The sequence below is a fragment of the Pan paniscus genome, chromosome 2 (assembly GCF_029289425.2).
Source record: "Pan paniscus chromosome 2, NHGRI_mPanPan1-v2.0_pri, whole genome shotgun sequence".
Lineage (NCBI taxonomy): Eukaryota > Metazoa > Chordata > Mammalia > Primates > Hominidae > Pan > Pan paniscus.
Window position 1 is genome coordinate 38,230,301 of NC_085926.1, and position 18,424 is coordinate 38,248,724.

General features: G+C 46.7%; 1 protein-coding gene across 8 annotated transcripts in view; it reads left to right on the forward strand.

Annotated features, from left to right (window-relative positions):
* Positions 1–18,424, forward strand: part of LOC100994888 (solute carrier family 22 member 13) — a 54,626-nt gene that overhangs the window by 12,415 nt on the left and 23,787 nt on the right. For 3 of the 8 annotated variants that reach the window (XM_055109667.3, XM_055109669.3, XM_055109670.3), the window contains exon 1: positions 5,641–5,965. Coding sequence is in view for 1 of the 8 variants with exons in the window: in XM_063602266.1 (XP_063458336.1) it covers positions 333–548; positions 794–887 (310 nt within the window). In the remaining 7 variants the exon portion in view is untranslated. Of the gene's footprint in view, positions 1–332; positions 549–793; positions 5,966–18,424 lie in introns of those variants that run through there. The other 5 variants (XM_055109665.3, XM_055109668.3, XM_063602266.1 and 2 more) reach the window with 4 other exon arrangements.

The window sequence follows — 18,424 nt, forward strand, 5'->3', positions numbered from 1 at the left end:
GACAGACAGGCAAGTAGGCCATGCCCTGGCGGACAGGACAGGAATATGGGACACATCTAAGAATGAATGGCCACAGAGAAGGAGCACTTGGGGTGGAAGAGTGGTAAGGATGTGCAGCCTCCGACCTGAGACTTGACAGGCGAGCAGGGGTGTAGCAGGCAGGGAGCAGGGTTGGAGGCAGGAGCAGAGAGCAGGAACGCTGGCTGGGCTGGGTGAGGCTGGAGACCCTGCAGACCTTTGAGGTCTGGACTCTCCCGAGGAAATATACTAGGGTGAAGCTGAGGCCCAGAGTTGGGCCCAGGTCTACTTAGCTTGCCCTGGTCTTCCCCCAGGCAGACAGGCATGGGGCTGGTGGGCATCTTCTCACGGATCGGGGGCATCCTCACACCACTTGTGATCCTGCTGGGAGAGTACCACGCTGCCCTCCCCATGCTCATCTACGGCAGCCTCCCCATCGTGGCCGGCCTGCTGTGCACCCTGCTGCCAGAGACGCGTGGCCAGGGCCTGAAAGACACCCTCCAGGACCTGGAGCTGGGGCCTCACCCACGGTGAGCTGCTTGCTTGCACTGAAACCACGACTTGGGTCTCACATTGGCCACGCACTCTATATGCCCAGGCCTCCACCTCGTCACTCGTCCACTGTTGCCTAGAGGCTAATATGGGGTCCTCCAGAACCACAGACATCTGGCTGGCTTTAGTTCGGATTCCCCTTACTTTGAGGAGGGAGGTGGTGAGGGACACTGTCATGGGACCAATTCCTGGGCAGCCAATGACAGCCTTCTGCTCCCTCTAGGTCCCCCAAATCAGTGCCCTCAGAGAAGGAAACAGAGGCCAAGGGAAGAACTTCCAGCCCGGGAGTGGCCTTTGTGAGCAGCACATACTTCTGATTGAGGTCTCTAAGAGCTGGACCATCAGCAGCAGGGAGCTGCCTAAACACCTCCTTGGATATGGCCAGGACCCACAGGGACACAGGGCAAGACCAGCCTTGCTTATGGAGGCAGGACACCACAATCTGGCCCATGGCTGTCACCTCCTGCCGAGTCCAATCCCAGACTGGGAACCACCATCTGAGACAGGACCTCCCGGCCTCCTTCACCTTTCTCATCTCCAGAGCCCTGCCCCCAATACTCTGTCTGGGTTAGGATCTTGGGTATGTCTTGGACTTAACTTGTCCTCTAACAATCTTCATGGGGTATGGCTCTCTTGATCTCCTCAATCTGGAGTCCCCTGCCCTCAAAACACAGTGATGTTCAGAACAGAACACAAGGTAAGCCATTTCCAATTTGTGGGAACAGGAGGGGAGAGGAAACAAATGTGAAGTTGTGGACTCTACCCAGGCAGGTGGATGAAAATGCTGTGGATAAAAGGAAGGTTATGATTCCTTCTAGCGGATGGACCAGATTCCTCTGGCTAACGTATGACCCCATAGGTCACTGGGTCATACAGAGAGAAGATTCAGTTCAGCCTAAATCAAAACTTCCACCTTGCGTTCACTTCAAAGATGGCCCAAACCCCCGCCCTACACTCAGCTCATGCCTAACCTATGTGTGGCTCAGGGACCAGCTTGGGGAAGGAAAGGAGGTTTGTTCTGCTCCCCGCCTCACCCCGCCTCCTCCTGCTCATGCTCAGCTGCTTCTGGACCTTCCAGGGCCCATGCAGGGTGAGGGAAAGGGTAGAGGTCTTTTCACCTAGCTGCTGCTGGTTGCAATTCTTTCTGGTGCACATTGGCTAATGCCAGTTGGTGTGTTTTGTCAGGCTTCTGAAAGCTGCCTTTTCCACGGGCCATCTTCTTGGGCTTCTCAGAGATCCTCTCAGGCCTTGGTATTGTTCCTTAGAATGAGCAATATGCTCCCAATGTACTCCCAGCTCCTCTTGGGACCCTTCTCCAGCCCCACCCAGCATTGCTCCCACAACCTGTCCTACAGCTGGCAGCCCCTGACCCAACCAAGATGGCCTTCTTGGCTGGGCGTGGTGGTTCATGCCTGTAATCCCAGCACTTTGGGAGGCTGAGGCGGGCGGATTACCTGAGGTCAGGAATTTGAGACCAGCCTGGCTGGCATGGCAAAACCCTGTCTCTACTAAAAATACAAAAATTAGTCCTATATGGTGGTGCATGCCTGTAATCGCAGCTACTTGGGAGGCTGAGGCAGGAGAATCGCTTGACCCTGGGAGGCGGAGTTTGCAGTGAGCCAAGATCGCACCACTGCACTCCAACCTGGGCAACAGAAAGAGACTCCGTCTCAAAAAAAAAAAAAAAAAAAAAAAAAAAGATGGCCTTCTTAGATGGGCGCCCATAAAGAGACCTCAAGCCGGACTGCCTTCCTTAGCACCTCCTTAGCCTGCAAGAACACCATATATCATTGTGTCACCAAATGGTAGATAGAAAAAGAGCTTGCCTGGCCACTGCCCCTGCCTTGCCCCAGCTAACCTCCCACTAGGGAGAAGGTTTCAGTCTCTCTTCTCACAGGCACCCCAGCTTGCTCACCTTCTCCTGCATGGCTGGTTCGGGGTTGGGCGTAGATGCTGGACCAGTTTCCTGTAAACCCAGCATGGAAGTGTTCAGCACCTGTCTTCCAAACACATGGATATTCCTCACTCACGATTCTCAGCTTTGAAGTGCTGGACAAAAGCTCTATTTAGCTTCCTACTGTGTGCCCATTCATGGCATCCTCTTGGGGAATACTAGCAAGTCTTTCTGGGCACAATGTGTCTCCCAGGCTGAAACTGCCAAGGGGTGCGGAAAACCAGATAGAAGTGGGGAAAGGGCCATTTCCCAGCTAAAGGCAGTTTCCTCCTCTAAGATATGGACACTTGCTCCCTTTAAGACGGAATGATTGTCATTCCCAGGAAGAGACATGAACGGCCAAGCCTGGCTAATTTTTGTATTTTTGGTAGAGATGGGGTTTTGCCAAGTTGGCCAGGCTGGTCTCAAACTCCTGAACTCGTGATCCGCCCACCTCGGCCTCCCAAAGTATTGGGATTACAGGCATGAGCCACCATGCCTGGCCCCTGGAGACTTTTTCTTTCCTTTTTGGGGGGATTATGGTTGGTTGGGGAGAAAGATTTTTTTTTTCTGTGTGTATTTAAAAGTGTCCTGTGGTTTGCTCTGATGAATGGGTAAGTGTCCTTTAGCAGTCACTGATGGGAGGTTGGCTGCTGAGGTCTCTGGGACTCTGAAGGAGAAGATATGCAGCTTCACTGGACCCTGGTTGTGTATCTCCTTGATTTTGCTCCTCAAAGGTTACGGCAATGGTGACTATCAGTCCTAAACATTTAGTCCAGGTGTGTGAAAGCGAAACTGTGCCCCAAACAGTTAAAGACACCAATGACTAACAGAAATTCTTGAGTTTGCAGGATGGCAGGTAAGCAAAGAAACAACTTGCTGAGATGCTGAAAGTCCCTCCACTTGTAAGACAACAAAGCTGGCTAAAATAGGTTGGAACCAATGTGGCCAACTAGAGTCTGTGCAGTACCTGCTTGCTGACATCACAGCCTGAATTTCCACTGCGTGTTTCATACTCACTCCCCCCGTACCTGCCCATGTGATCTATGAGGTGTCATGAAGAGAACTGCGCATGCTGGAGGACTTTCCAGACCTCCTCTTTCCTTCCACTAATCACCTGCTAATCTCAGAATCCCGACACCTTTTCTAATAAAAACACTGCCTTAGCACCAGCCCAGGGAGACAGATTCAAGCTGGACTCCTGTCTCCGTGTCGGCCGGCCCATAATTAAAAGCTTTTCTTTTCTCAAAAACCCGGTGTCATAATATTGGCTTCTAGCACATTGAACAGCAAGCCCCTTTTTGCCTAGAAACAATTTGACCCTCATATTTACTAGTTTTCTCAACCTGTAACCAAGGGAAACAAAAATGACCTCCTAAATTTTTAACAAAGGCAATCAACATTTGTAGCTGGTATGAATATTTGTTCTGTAAACTCATATCTGCAGGCAACAGAGTGTTTCTTTAGCCTATGAGCCTCCATCTTGCTGAGCTGATTGGAAATTCATCTCAGCTGTTATTGGGGCTCTTCTCAACCCAGAGAGTTCTGGGATCTTTTTTTTTTTTTTGAAAAGGAGTCTCAGTTTGTCACCCAGGCTGGAGTGCAGTGGTGCAATTCTCTGCTCACCGCAACTTCTGCCTCCTGGGTTCAAGCGATTCTCTTGCCTCAGCTTCCCAAGTAACTGGGATTACAGGTGTGCGCCACTGCGCCAGGCTAATTTTTGTATTTTTAGTAGAGACAGGGTTTTGCCATGTTGGCCAGGCTGGTCTTGAACTCCTGACCTCAGGTGATTCGTCTGCCTCAGCCTCCCAAAGTGCTGGGATTACAGGCGTGAGCCACCATGCCCAGCCGAGTTCTGGGATCTTATGTAACCAAAACAAACCAAAACAAAGGGGTGCTCCCACCCTGCTCTTCAGTCTCACTGATGGCTTCTGGGTGCTCACTGTGCTGTCTGCTTGGTCCCTTTGACCCCCAGAGTGCTGCTGCTCAAGAGTGGGGAACTCTAGGGGGGATGAGGGGCCTAGGACCAACCACTGAGGTGACCTGCAGACACCCCGAGGGAGGTCTGGTGAAAGAGGAAGGATCTGATGCCCCAGATACCAATAAGATTGCAGTGCCCTGCCCCCAAACAAGTGAAGATTGAGCCATAGGAAACTGCAAAAGAGCTGTAAGTAGGTTTCCCTGTGATCAATACTTCATTTTTTTTCAAATATATGAAATTCTTTTAATTTTTTTTTGTGTCTTAAGTGTCTGTGTTAGTCCATTTTCTGTTGCTTATAACAGACTGCTTGAAACTGAGTTATTTATAAAGAAAAGAAATTTATTTCTTACAGTTCTGGAGGCTGGGAAGTCCAAGGTTTAGGGAATACATCTGGTAAGGGCCTTCTTGCTGTTGGGAACTCTGCAGCCTCCCAAGGGGGCACAGGTGAGGGAACCGAGCAAGCTAGCTTGTCTTTCTTCCTCTTGTTATAAAGTCACCAGTCCCATTCTCATAACTCATTAACCCATTAATCTACTAATCCATGAATGGTGATTCATGGATTAACAGATTACACTCATGACCCAATTACATCTTAAAGGCCCCATCATGCTACCACACTGGAGATGAAGTTTCAACATGAGTTTTGGAGAGGACAAATATTAAACCATAGCAATGCTCTAATTTTGTTGAGGTCCTAAGTACATGCTGTACTGGTACAAGGATGGTCTGCCTTGTACCAGGCCCTGTGCTGGTTTTCCTGTCCTGCCACTTTGGCTTCCCTTCCCCCAAGCATGAAGCTTGAAGCCCTGTTCCTGCAATCTGGCAGAGGAGGCTTCTAGCTTATGGGGGAGATGGGTCAGACCCCGGCAGCTCTGACCAAGGCTGGTTGGCAGGGGAGTGTCACGGAGAGACAGAGCAGAAGTGAGTGGGGTAGGGCCAAGCCATTTCCAGCTGTGGGCTCAGGAAGGCTTGAAGAATAGTTGATAAATGAGTGATATCTGGAAGGACAGGAGAATTTCCGAGAGTGGAGGTGGAGCCCTCGTGTGGGGTAAACAGCCTGCACAAAGACAGGGGCAGGGGGGTTTGTGTGGCAGTTTTCCTGACCTGCCTTGCCCCTGGAGGCTGCGGCCAGTTGTGTCCCTGGAGTAGAATGCTGACCCTCACCATTCCCAGCCCACCCCAAGGACCTCCCCACCCCATTGTGACACTACTTCCTGGACACCAGTGGAGCTCAAAGGTTCTGCTTCCAAGGGTCTGGCTGGGCCTGGATTGTGGTCAGGTGGGCCCTGGCTTTGGCTTGCGGTCCTGCCTACAGGGAGGCAGGGCCGGGAGGGTGTGGAGAGTAGAAATTATGATGAACCCTGGCAATTTTGCGGCCGCGTTCTCAGCACAGGTGTGGACAGGAGCCTGCCTGGGCCTGTTTGGCTGTGGGGAATCTGTGGAAGGAGCGGGCTGCCCTCCCAGAAAGCGTGAGTTCTCAGGTGTGGCGTCTGGCCATCTCCTGCGGCAGGTGGAGTGCTGCTCCTGGCTATGCTTCTCCCAGGCCTCAGTTACCTCTTTGGCACATTGAGAGCCAATTGCCTGGGGCCTGTCCACCTGGCAGAGGGCCTTTGGGATGGGTAGAGGGAGTGAGTGCTCCAGGGTATTGGGGTATCAGGTGGTGCTGGGGGATGCTGAAGCGGTCCCTGCAGAGGGAGGCTGGTACAGATGGCTCTGGTCCAGAAGCCACATCTCTGAGAGGACAGCAGAGGCTCTCCCTCCCTGGAAAGTCTCCTTTATCCACCTCCACCCTCTCCAGCCTTACACACATACATCCTGTATTGGTTTCCTATTGCTGCTATAACAAATGCCCACACTTAGTGGCTTGAAACAGCAGAGACTTATTACCTAATGGTTTTGGAGGTCAGAAGAACAAATGGGCCTCAGCAGGCTAAGATCAAGGTCTCAGAAGGATTGCCTTCCTTTCTGGAGGCTCTAGGGCAGAGCTCATTTCCTTTCTTGCCTTTTCCAGCTTCTAGAGCCTCCTGCATTCCTTGGCTCTGGGACCCCTTGCATCTTCAAAGCCACCAACGGCTGCCCAAATCTTTATCACGCTGCATTTCTTTGGGTCTTATGCATTTAAGGATCCTGGGATTAATGGGACCTACCTGACAATCCAGGATAATCTATTTTAAAGTCAGCTAAGTAGTAACCTTAACTTCATCTGTAACTTTAACCCCCCTTGCCATGTAAGGAAACATATTTACGAGTTCTGAGGATTAGGCATAGATCTCTCCGGGGGGCGCTTATGCAGCCTCCCCCACCTCCCAGCACACACACATCTAAGCATGCTCTCCCTCTGTGTTCCCTGCCTCTTATGCATCTCCAAATTCTGCTGAGATAAGGGATCCCGAACTTGGGGCCAGGCAGGAGGCAAAGACAAGTGAAATGGGGAAATGGTGCCGGGCTCTGCTGGGCCTCCTGCATGCACACATCAGAAGTAGCAGGAGCTGGGTGCAGTGGCTCACGCCTGTAATCCCAGCACTTTGGGAGGCCGAGGCGGGAAAATCACTTGAGGTCAGGAGTTCGAGACCAGCCTGGCCAACATGGTGAAACCCCATCTCTACTAAAAATACAAAAATTAGCCAGGCGTGGTGGCTTGCACCTGTAGTACCAGCTACTCGGGAGGCTGAGCCAGGAGAATCACTTGAACCCAGGAAGCAGAGGGTGCAGTAAGCCGAGATCACACCACTACATTCCAGCCTGGGTGACAGACCGAGATTCTGTCTCACAAACAAACAACAACAACAACAATAATCACAAAAAACAGAGCAGACTCTCAGTCTAAAGGAGGGGCCCCTGCTCAGATTTGCTAATTGTTGCCAGATGGGAATGCTGTCCCATTGGCCAAACTTCAAAAAGAAAATGCTGCATTTATGTGAAATCAACTTTTGGCAGTTAAATCACATTCCAAGATACAGTGAGGCACCAAATGGGCTAGCCAAGGGAAATGTGTCTGCAGGCTGGATTTGTCCCGTAGACGATGAGCTGGAGACCTCTTCCCTGGATTATGGAACAGCAGTCGCAGTCTGAGAAGGAGGCAGCCCCCTGGTGTGACTGGTAGAAAACTAGGGGCCCAAGAGGGAAAGGGGACTTCTCCTCAAGCAGACAGTGAGCTCTTCTCCATCCCTGTCCACCCTGTCCAATAGTAGAGTGAGGGGCTCGTGGTGGCTTCTGAAAGTGGCCCTAGCCTTGGCTAGGGCTAGTGGGGCAGCTTGGTAACATGCCCAGGTGAGGACCCCATGGGGGCTGGGGGCCAGGCTGGGTCACTCCTCCAGGGCCAGCCTAAGAGGGATAGATTTGGCGAATGCAGCTCGGCCTCCCCACAGATCCCTGCCCTCTAGGCCCACCACAGTGCTATCCCCAGCCAGGCAAGGGCCCCTGGTGTCCCAGCCAAGGCCCGTCCTCTAAAGAATTCTCTGAAGAAACTTTCCCAGAATGCTGGGAATGTGCAGGGATCTTGGCAGAAATGAGAGGAAGAACTTAGAAAGGAGGCCTCCGCTAATCATTACAATATGCCTCAGTGTCTTCCGCAGTGCTTAGGGAGCAAGTGCCCGTGAGACGAAGGACCAGAGTGTAGGAAATGTGAGAATACGTGGAAGAATGTCCCCTTCAAGGACACCTGGCCTGACAATGTGGGTGATTAGCCTCCCACAAAATTAAAAAAAAAAAATCACAAGAACAGAGACAAGGGTTCTCATCATACTACAAAATGACCGAAAAGCAATACAAATTATAAGACCCAATGCTGCTGGTGGGACTGTAAGGAAATGGACACCTCGTGAACTGTTGTGGACTCTGAAATGGGTTGCTCTTTCCGGAGGACATTATGAGCCTATGTTATAAGAGCCATATAAACAATCCTACTTCTTGGACCTTAGCCCAGGGAAGAAAGAGAGCCTTCTGCACAATAATGTGTACAGAAAAGTTGTCTGGGGTAGTGAGGAAGCAGTGAGAAACAGCCTTGGTGCCCAGTAGCTACCATGAAGTAAACAGCACCTTAACAAAGATTCTGTAGCCATTAACATGATCAATGTGAAGATGAGTTTTGGCTGTGGAAAATACTAAGAGCAAGTAGTAGCAGGCAGAAGTTCACTGAACAGGGGATACCCCCATCACAGTGGGGGACTGCTGCCTTTATCAGTCTCCAGCAGAGGGGAGGGGGCCCTGCAGGAAGAGCAGGAGTGGATGTTTCAGGAGAGGGTCCTTGGGCACAATATTTTTTCAAAATAAAAACAGACACGTGTGAATCCATCACCCACCCAAAGCGCCAGAATATTTCTAATGATTTCAGTCCACCTCTTCCTTGACATCATTCCTCTGTCTCCCCTCAGAGATGGTTTCCTGAATTTCATCCTTGCTGTTAAAAAAAATCTATAGTTTTATTGCATGACATACTGAAATTATTTCTTTAGTCTTGCTTGTTTCCAAACTTTATAAAAAGAGCATCGGTTTTCTGAGGCTTACTTTTTTCACTGAACATCCTGTTTTTGAGACTCATACAGGTTGATGGATGGAGCTGAAGCTTCTTCATTTTCACGCTATAGTGTATTCCACTATATAAATCTACTACAATTTAGGCATTCTTTCATTGATGTGCATTTGGGCTCTTTTTTCACAGTTGAAAAGTGTCATGAACATTTTGGTACTTATTTCCTGGATCATATGTACAAATGGCTCCCTAGAGTATATACCTGGGAGTAGCATTGCTGGGTCATAAGGTATACAGATATTCAACTTTATAAGACAATGCCAAATTGTTTTCCAAAGTGGGTCTATGAATAATTCTGCCAGGAATGTATGCAAGATAGTTTTCTCCACCACTTGGTGTTATCAAACTTCTCAATTTGGCCAGACATGATGGCTCACGCCTGTAATCCCAGCACTGTGGGAGGCCGAGGTGGGCAGATCACCTGAGGTTGGGAGTTTAAGACCAGCCTGACCAACATGGAGAAAACCCGTCCTACCCAGTCTCTACTAAAAATACAAAATTAGCCGGGTGTGGTGGTGCGCGCCTGTAATCCCAGCTACTTGGGAGGCTGAGGCAGGAGAATTGCTTGAACCCGGGGGGCGAAGGTTGCAGTGAGCTGAGATTGTGCCATTGCACTCCAGCCCAGGCAACAAGAGCAAAACTGTCTCAAAAAACAAAAAACTTCTAAAGTTTTGTCAATCAAATGAGTATAAATATCCTACCATGGTCTTGATTTGCATTTCCCTCATTATTAAAGAGGTTGAGCATCTTCACATGTTTGTAGGCCACACGAGTTTCCTCTTCGTAAAATGCCTGTTCAGGTCTTTGGCCCATTTTTCTTTTCTTTTCTTTTTTTTTTTTTTTTAGACAGAGTCGCTCTGTCACCCAGGCTGGAGTGCAGTGGCACCACCTCGGCTCACTGCAACCTCTGCCTCCTTCAAGCAATTTTCCTACCTCGGCCTCCCGAGTAACTGGGATTACAGACGTGTGCCACCACGCCTGGCTAATTTTTGTATTTTTAGTAGAGACTGGGTTTCACCATGTTGGCCAGTCTGGTGTCGAACTCCTGACCTCAGGTGATTCCACCCACCTCGACCTCCCAAAGTGCTGGGATTACAGGCGTGAGCCACCATGCCTGGCCCTGATTTGTGTGTTTTTTTGTTTGTTTGTTTGTTTGTTTTTGAGATGGAGTCTTGCTCTGTTGCCCAGGTGGGAGTGCAGTGGCCAGATCTCAGCTCACTGCAGCCTCTGCCTCCTGGGTTCAGGTGATTCTCCTACCACAGCCTCCCGAGTAGCTGGGATTACAGGTGTGCACCATCATGCCTGGCTAATTTTTGTATTTTTTTTTTACTGGAGACAGGGTTTCACCACATTGGCCAGGCTGGTCTTGAACTCCTGACCTCAGGTGATCCACCCACCTTGGCCTCCCAAAGTGCTGGGATTACAGGTGTGACCCACTGTGCTTGGCTTGATTTGTGGTTCTGTACATACTCTTTACATAGTCTTGATCCTAGTCCTTTTTCAGATATAGGTGTGTGTGTGCATGTGTGTGTGTGTGCAAATATCTCCTTCCAGTTGTGTCCAGTTTTTTTCCACTTTAAGATTTTCATTTTTAAGTTTTGTCTGCTTAAAACTGCTATATTGCTAAATTTGGCAAGTTTAATCTTGCTATATTGTATTTCACTGTATAAATATACTACAATTTATACATTCTTATATACCTGTAGTCAAATTTATAAATTTAAATTTTTGTGGTTAGCACAAAACAGCATAGTTTTTGTGTCTTGATTAGGAAATCCTTCCTCACCTGAAAGTCAGAAATAGATTCCCTTATATTTTCTATTAAAAGTGTTGTTCTTGAAATTTAAGGCCTTAATAGGGCTGGAATTTTTGTTTATGATATGACGAATCTAATTTTAATTTATTTTTCCATTTACTGACCTATCATGCCACTCCCCTCTCAGATATCAAAACTTTAAGTTTGCATGGATATATTTCTGGGCTTTCTGTTAGCTATTTCTATGTTGGCATATTCTCATTAATTCATATAACTTTATAATATAGTTTGATAATTTGCAGGGCACATCATTCTTATTATTCTTCAGAGTTTTCTTAGGTATTTATGCCCTTTGTCCTTCAATATACATTTTAGAATCTTCTTGCCAAAAATAATTTTATAAAAAATACCTTTTGGATTTTGACTAGAGTTGTGTTGAATCTACAGATCAATATGGAGAACTGACAACTTTTATTCATGACCATGAGATAGCTCTACATTTACTTTTCTTTCTTCATATATTTCTGTACATTGTATCATTATTTTACACATAGGTCTTGCACATATTTTTAAACCATTTTTTAAAATGTAATATATACACAACACAAAATTTAACATCTTAACCATTGTTAAGTGCACAGTTCAGTGGCATTAAGTAATTCACATCATTGTGCAACCTTCACTACCATCCATCTCCAGAACTATTTCATTTTCCCAAACTGAAATTCTGTACCTACTACATAATAACTCCCCTTTTCCTCCTCCCTCAGTCCCTGGTAACCACAATTCTACTTTCTGTGTCTATGAATTTGACTAGGTACCTCATATAAGTGTAATCATACATGTCCTTTTGTGATTTGGTATTTCACTTAGCAGAATGTTTTCAAGGTTCATTCATACTGTAACATGTATTATAATTTTATTCATTTTTAAGGCTGATCCATATTCCATTGTATGTATACACCACACTTTCTTTATCCATTCATCCATCCATGGACATTTGTGTTGCTTCCACCTTTTGTCTATTGTGAACAATGCTGCTGTGAACATGGGTGTACAAATCTGTTTGAGCTCCTGCTTTCAATTCTTTTGTGTATGTACCCAGAATTAGATTGTTGGATCAAATGGTACTCCTATTTTTAATTTTTTTAGGGACCATCATACTGTTTTCCACAGTGGCTACACCCTTTTACATTCCGATACAAAAGGGTTCAAATTTCTCCACATCCTCACCAACATTTGTTTCCTTTTCTTTTAAAAAATTAATAATTGTCATCCTAATGGGTGTCTTGTACATATTTTGTTAGGTTGTTTCTAATCTATATTTCAATATTATAAATGGTATCTTTTAAAGTTTCCCATTTTAAAAAATCATGTTAGTTTGAAATGATTAAAAAAATTAATAATAGTCATCCTAATGGGTGTCTTGTATGTATTTTGTTAGATTGTTCCTAATCTATATTTCAATATTAAAAATGATATCTTTTAAAGTTCCCCGTTTTTAAAAATTGTCTTAGTTTGAAATGATTTTAGGGTTTTAACAAAAGTTGTGAGGCTGGGCACAGTGGCTCATGCCAGTAATCCCAGAACTTTGGGAGACCAAGATGGGAGGATCGCTTGAAGCCAGAAGTTCAAGACCATCCTGGGCAGCAAAGTGAGACCTGATCTCTACAAAAAATAAAAAAATTAGCCCTGCATGGTGGCACACACCTATAGACATAGCTTCTCTGAAGGCTGAGGCAGAAGGCACACCTAAGCCCAGGAGTTCAGCTGCAGTGAGCTATGATTGTGCCACTGCAATCCAACCTGGGTGACAGAGTGTGACTCTATCTCTACAAAAAAAAAAAAAAAAAAAAAGCAAAAAAATGAACACAGACTTCCCATTCCTTCTACGCCCAGATTCCCCTAATGTTGGCATCTTACTTATCTAACCCAGAAAATTAACACTGACATGATACTATTAACTAATCTATAGACCTAACTTGAACTTGGCAAGTTCTCCCACTAACATTCTTTTCCCAGTCTGAGATCCAATCCAGGATCCCACACTGTGATTCGTTGTCATGTTGTTACCTAGGGGGTCCTTGCTTCCAGAGCTCCCAAGATGGTGGCGGGCTGCTTCCAAGATGGCAGCAAGCCTCTTGTTCTCTGATCTGGGGTTCTTGGCCTCAAGGATTCTAAGGCATGGAATCTTGGGCCATGCGGTGAGTGTTATAGCTCTATTAGAAGCTGTGGGTCACGGAAGAGAACCATGAAACCCAGCTACTAGTGTTCAGCTCGATTAGGATGAACCCAGGCACTTAGCCATGCAGGAACAATGGCAAGCCTTTAGCCCGATCCGGAGTGGCAATGGGCGCCTCGCTGGATCAGGAGCACAGTAGACACCCTGCCAGATCCAGAGGGGTGGAAGTCAGCGATGGGTCTGCAACAGCGACAAACAGCAGTGGTGGACGGCGAGTGAAAACTTAGCTTGAGCTATAACAAATATGGACCAGAAGAGTGTGCAATTGCAAGATTTTATACAGTGAAAACAGAGCTCCCATACAAAGGGAGAGGACCCAAAGGGGGTAGCTGTTGCTGGCTTGAATGCCTGGGTTTATATCCTCATCATTGTCCCTCCTGCTGTGCTCTCAGGCAATAGATGATTGGCTATTTCTTTACCTCCTGTTTTTGCCTAATTAGCATTTTAGTGAGCTCTCCTTACTATCTGATTAGTCGGGTGTGAGCTAAGTTGCAAGCCCCATGTTTAAAGGTGGATACAGTCACTTTCCCAGATAGGCTTAGGGATTCTTAGTTGGCCTGGGAAATCCAGCTAGTCCTGTCTCTCAGTTCTCTCTCTCAACAGGAAAACTCAAGTGCTGTTGGGGAGGTTGGCCGATGACCGCTCTAACTGCTTCCTGCGGAATTGGGGCGTAGTAGGGGTCATGCAGTTGAGATTTCCTTGGGAGGGGTGCCTTCGATGTCATCAACATTGGAGCGTGGACTAGCAGGCCAGTCCAGGGGTCTGTGGTAGATCTTAGTCATGGACTGCATCTGGGACTCCATTTGAAGATCCATTTGTAGTTTTACAGCTTTGATTCTGGAAGAGACAAACTTAACAAAGAGGTTAAAGAGACAGGGATTGAAATGTATGGCCTGCAGTGTAGGGGATTATTTCTTTGGCACACTTTACAGGCCCTGACTATCTGCTTGACAGTTTTAAAAAGGCCTGGTCCAGTAAACAATAATTTGGCCATCTGATGGGTGCTATCAATGCCTAAGTGAAAGGTTTGGTGAAGGATTTTAAGTAATTTTCATTGGTTAGCTGCAGGCAAAAGTATTTTTCCTTCTTCGTTGGCTAGCCATCCTGAGAAGAGGAAACTACGTCCTCATGAGGTTCCCTATTCTATTTCTCCTGTTGAGTACTGGGGCTTGGTTTCCCAGAGAGGATTACCCCATACTAGGGGTCCTTCTATAAGCATTTTTAATGAAGGGTCCTGCTTTGTGGCTCTTTTGGCTTCAATATCTGCTTGGCGGTTCCCTTCTATTTCCTTTTCCTTTCCTTTCTGATGACCCTGGCAGTGTAAGACTGCCACCTCTTTGGGTTTCTGTACAGCCAATAATAATCTCCTAGTGGCTTCCTGATGTTTGATAGGTGTTCCCTCGGAAGTTAGGAATTTCCTTTCTCTCCATATTGCTGCGTGGGCATGGAGGACTAGGTAAGCATACTTAGAGTGTGTATATATATTTACCCTTTTTCCTTCTCCTAATTTTAGTGCCAAAGTGAGGGCTATTAGTTTTGCCAGCTGAGCGCTAGTTCCTGGAGTGAGGGGATTACTTTCAAGTATTTCATTATTACTGACCACTGCATACCCTGCTTTTCGAAGTCCTTTTTCTACAAAGGAACTTCCATCAGTATACAAGTTGAGGTCGGGATCAGTCAAGGGAACCTCTGGAAGGTCCCCTTGAGTGGCGTAGGTTTGAGCAATCACCTGTTGACAGTTATGTTCTATCTTTTCTTCATTGTCTGGAAGAACTGTGGCTGGGTTAAGAGTTGCACAAGTGCACAGTCGCAGCACTGGCCCTTCAAGTAATAGAGGCTGATATTTAAGCAAAAAGTTGTCTGACAGCCACAAGTCTCCTTTAGCAGTGAGTATGCCATTTATATCATGAGATGTCCACACAGTAAGATCTCTTCCCTGTATTATTTTAACTGCTTCAGATACTAGGACTGCTACTGCCGCCACTACCCATAAACAATGAGGCCAACCTTTTACCACTACATCAATTTCCTTACTGAGGTATGCCACGGGATGCAAGCTGATCCCTCAGACCTGTGTAAGGACTCCTAGAACTATTCCTGTTTTTTTCTGTGACGTATAAAGAAAAGTCTTGCCCCGTTGGCAAGCTTAACACTGGGGCTTGGGTTAGGGCCTTCTTTAGGGCCTGGAAAGCTGCTTCTGCTTCAGGTGTCCATCTTACTAAATGGGTATTGGCTTTTTGAGTTTCCTTAATTAGTGTATATAATGGCCTGGCTATTTCGCCGTACCTGGGAATCCATATTTGGCAGAAGCCTGTTATGCCAAGGAACTCTCTTAGTTGCTTTAGGGTTTTGGGATGAGGAAAAGCCAGTGTAGGCTGGATACATTCTTTACTGAGGGTCCTGGTGCCTTTGGATAATTTTAGCCTTAAGTATGTAACCTGCTGTGAGCAGAGCTGAGCCTTTGGTTTGGAAACCTTGTAGCCACAGGTGGCAAGGAAATTTAAGAGCACTTGGGTGGCTTGATGGCACAAGGTTTCTGAACAGGTGGCTAAAAGTAAATCATCCATGTACCAAAGGACAAGAGTGTCCAGATATGAGAACTGGCTCAAGTCTTGGGCTAATGCCTGGCCAAATAGATGGGGGCTATATCCCTGAACTCTTGGGGTAAAACAGTCCAGGTGAGTTGAGATGTTGGGTTAGAAGGATCTTCAAAGGCAAACAAGAATTGAGAGTCAGGATGTACAGGGATGCAGAAAAAGGCATCCTTAAGGTCCAGGACTGTAAACCACTCTGCTTCCTCTGGTATTTGGGAAAGCAGAGTATAAAGGTTAGGTATAGTTGGGTATAGAGGGACAACAGCCTCATTGATAATCCTGAGATCCTGCACTAACCTCCACTGTCCGTTGGGTTTCTGTACTCCTAAAATTGGAGTATTGCAGGGGCTACTGCATGGTTTTACTAGGCCTTGGGCTTTTAGGTTCTTAACAATTTTTTGGAGTCCTTGTTGGGCCTCATATCTAAGGGGGTACTGCCTTTGGTAGGGAAAGGAGGCAGAATTATTTAGTTTAATTTGAACAGGACAGGAATTCTTTGCTTGTCCATGTTGTCCTTCTGTTGCCCAGACTTCAGGATTAATTCCTTCCTCAAGCAGGGGACAACAAACGGGTGTTCCTTCTCCTATGTTCAGGTGTGTAATGGCTCCTGCTTTTGCTAGAATGTCTCTCCCTAACAAGGAAATGGGGCTTTCAGGCATAATTAGAAAAGCATGTGAAAAGAGTAAAGTTCCCCAGTCACAACTTAGTGGCTGGGAGAAGTATCTAGTGACTGGCTGTCCTAGGACCCCTCGGATAGTGACAGATCTGGAGGACAGTTGTCCAGGACAGGAGAGTAAGACTGAGAAGGCTGTGCCAGTGTCCAGGAGACAGTTAACCTCCTGGCCCTCAATGGTCAAGCATACCCAGGGCTCTGTGAGGGTGATGGCATGGGCTGGTGCTTGCTCTGGGAACCCTCAGTCCTGCTGCTGGATCATCTAGTTAGTGGCTTCTGACTCAGAGGACCTTCATCCCCTGGGGCAGTGGGCCTTCCAGTGATGCCCTTGACATAAGGGGCATGGACGAGGGGGCAGCTTATTTCTATTTGGACAATCTTTTTTAAAGTGTCCTTGTAGACCACACTGGAAGCAAGCCTTATTAGGCATTCGATTTGCCCAGCCTTTCCCTTTTCCAGAGCCTCCAAAGTTCACTTGCCTGAGGGCCATGACTAAAGCGGTGGCCTTTTTTAAATCCCATTTGTCCCATTCCACCTGCTCCTCCTGATCTCTATTATAAAAATCCAAGGTTACCAAGTTCAATAGGGTTTTTAAGTTTTGCTCCGGGCCTAAGGCAGGCTTTTGAAGTTTTTTTCTAATGTCTGCAGCTGACTGAGTGATAAACTTATCCTTTAAGATTAGTTGGCCTTCAATAGAGTCAGGTGACAGGGAGGTATGCTTCCTCAATGCCTCCCTTAGTCTCACCAGAAAGGCGGTAGGATTTTCTTCCTTTCCATGTGTTACAGTGGACATCATTGAATAATTCACAGGCTTCTTTCTAGTTTTCCTTAGTCCTTCTAGCACACAAGTTAGCAAATGTCTGCGGCACCAATTTCCATGTTCTGATTCTGTGTCCCAATGAGGGTCTACACTGGGAACTGCCTGCTGGCCTGTGGGGAATTGTTCTTTCCTCTGTTGTCATCCTATCATTGACCTGACTGAGATACCAGAGATCGCCAAACTCACGGGCTCCAGTTATGGCGGCACTTCTCTCATTTGGGGTTAATGTCGGATTTAGCAGTAACATTATATCTCTCCATGTCAGATCAAAGGATTGTCCTAACCCTTGTAAAACATCAATATAGCCATCAGGGTTATCTGAGAATTTACATAGGTCTATTTTAATTTGCTATAAGTATGAGAGAGAAAAAGGTACATGCACTCTGGCTGGGCTGAATTCTCCTCCTCCTACTGCTTGGAGGGTGCATAATAGGGGAATATTGGCACTCTTTGGTTCATTGTTTACCCCTTTGTTTATCTCCTTTTGGACCATTTGGGTTGAAGGGGGGTTCTTATTAGTTGGGGAAGGAGTTGGGGGGATGCTGGGGTAGGGAAGTAGACTCCGAGGGCTTCCTGTAGGGCATAAATCACACTTTTTACATAATTGTGAGTTGTCTGTTAATGAAAAGAAAGTTTGTACATATGGCACTTCACTCCATTTGCCTTCTTTTCTACAAAAGAGATCTAGCTGTAAGATGGTGTTATAATTTATACTTCCCTCAGGAAGGCAGGTTTCTCTTGAAGAGGATATCATGGCCAGGTGGTACTGTAGAAGAAAATAAGTCATTTCTTTCTTAGCGTCTGAGGGTCAAATTGGTCCCAGTTCTCCAGAATACATCTTAGGGGTGTTTTTGCCTTGGGGGGAATGTTTCCCATCAGAAAAAAGAACATAGCGATGCCAGCACCCCTAGTCATTTTCTGATGAGCATTAGTCCTAGAGCGTCCTCTATGGTCCTAGTGCTTATTCCTTTCCAGGGTGCGTAACCACCCATGGACCTCTGCTTATTGGATTAGTTATGCTCACCGATGTAGCAGTCCTACACCTGTTTTCCCACCTTTCTTGACCACAAAGAAAGGGGTCCGGGCTGCTGGTTTCTAGTGGTACTTTACCAGCGTGCCCAACATTGCCTTTGTGCTCAGGGGTGAGTCCTAGAGCTGGGCTGGGCTCCTGAGTATTTCATAACAACCCAGTTTGCCCCATCAAGATGCATTCTCATAAACAGTTCTTATGCAGATTCATTTCAGAGAGGGTGTAGGTAACCTTTTGAGTCAGGATTGAGATAAAGTTTTTTGATTCTGTAAGTACTTTAAGGCTTGGCTGAGT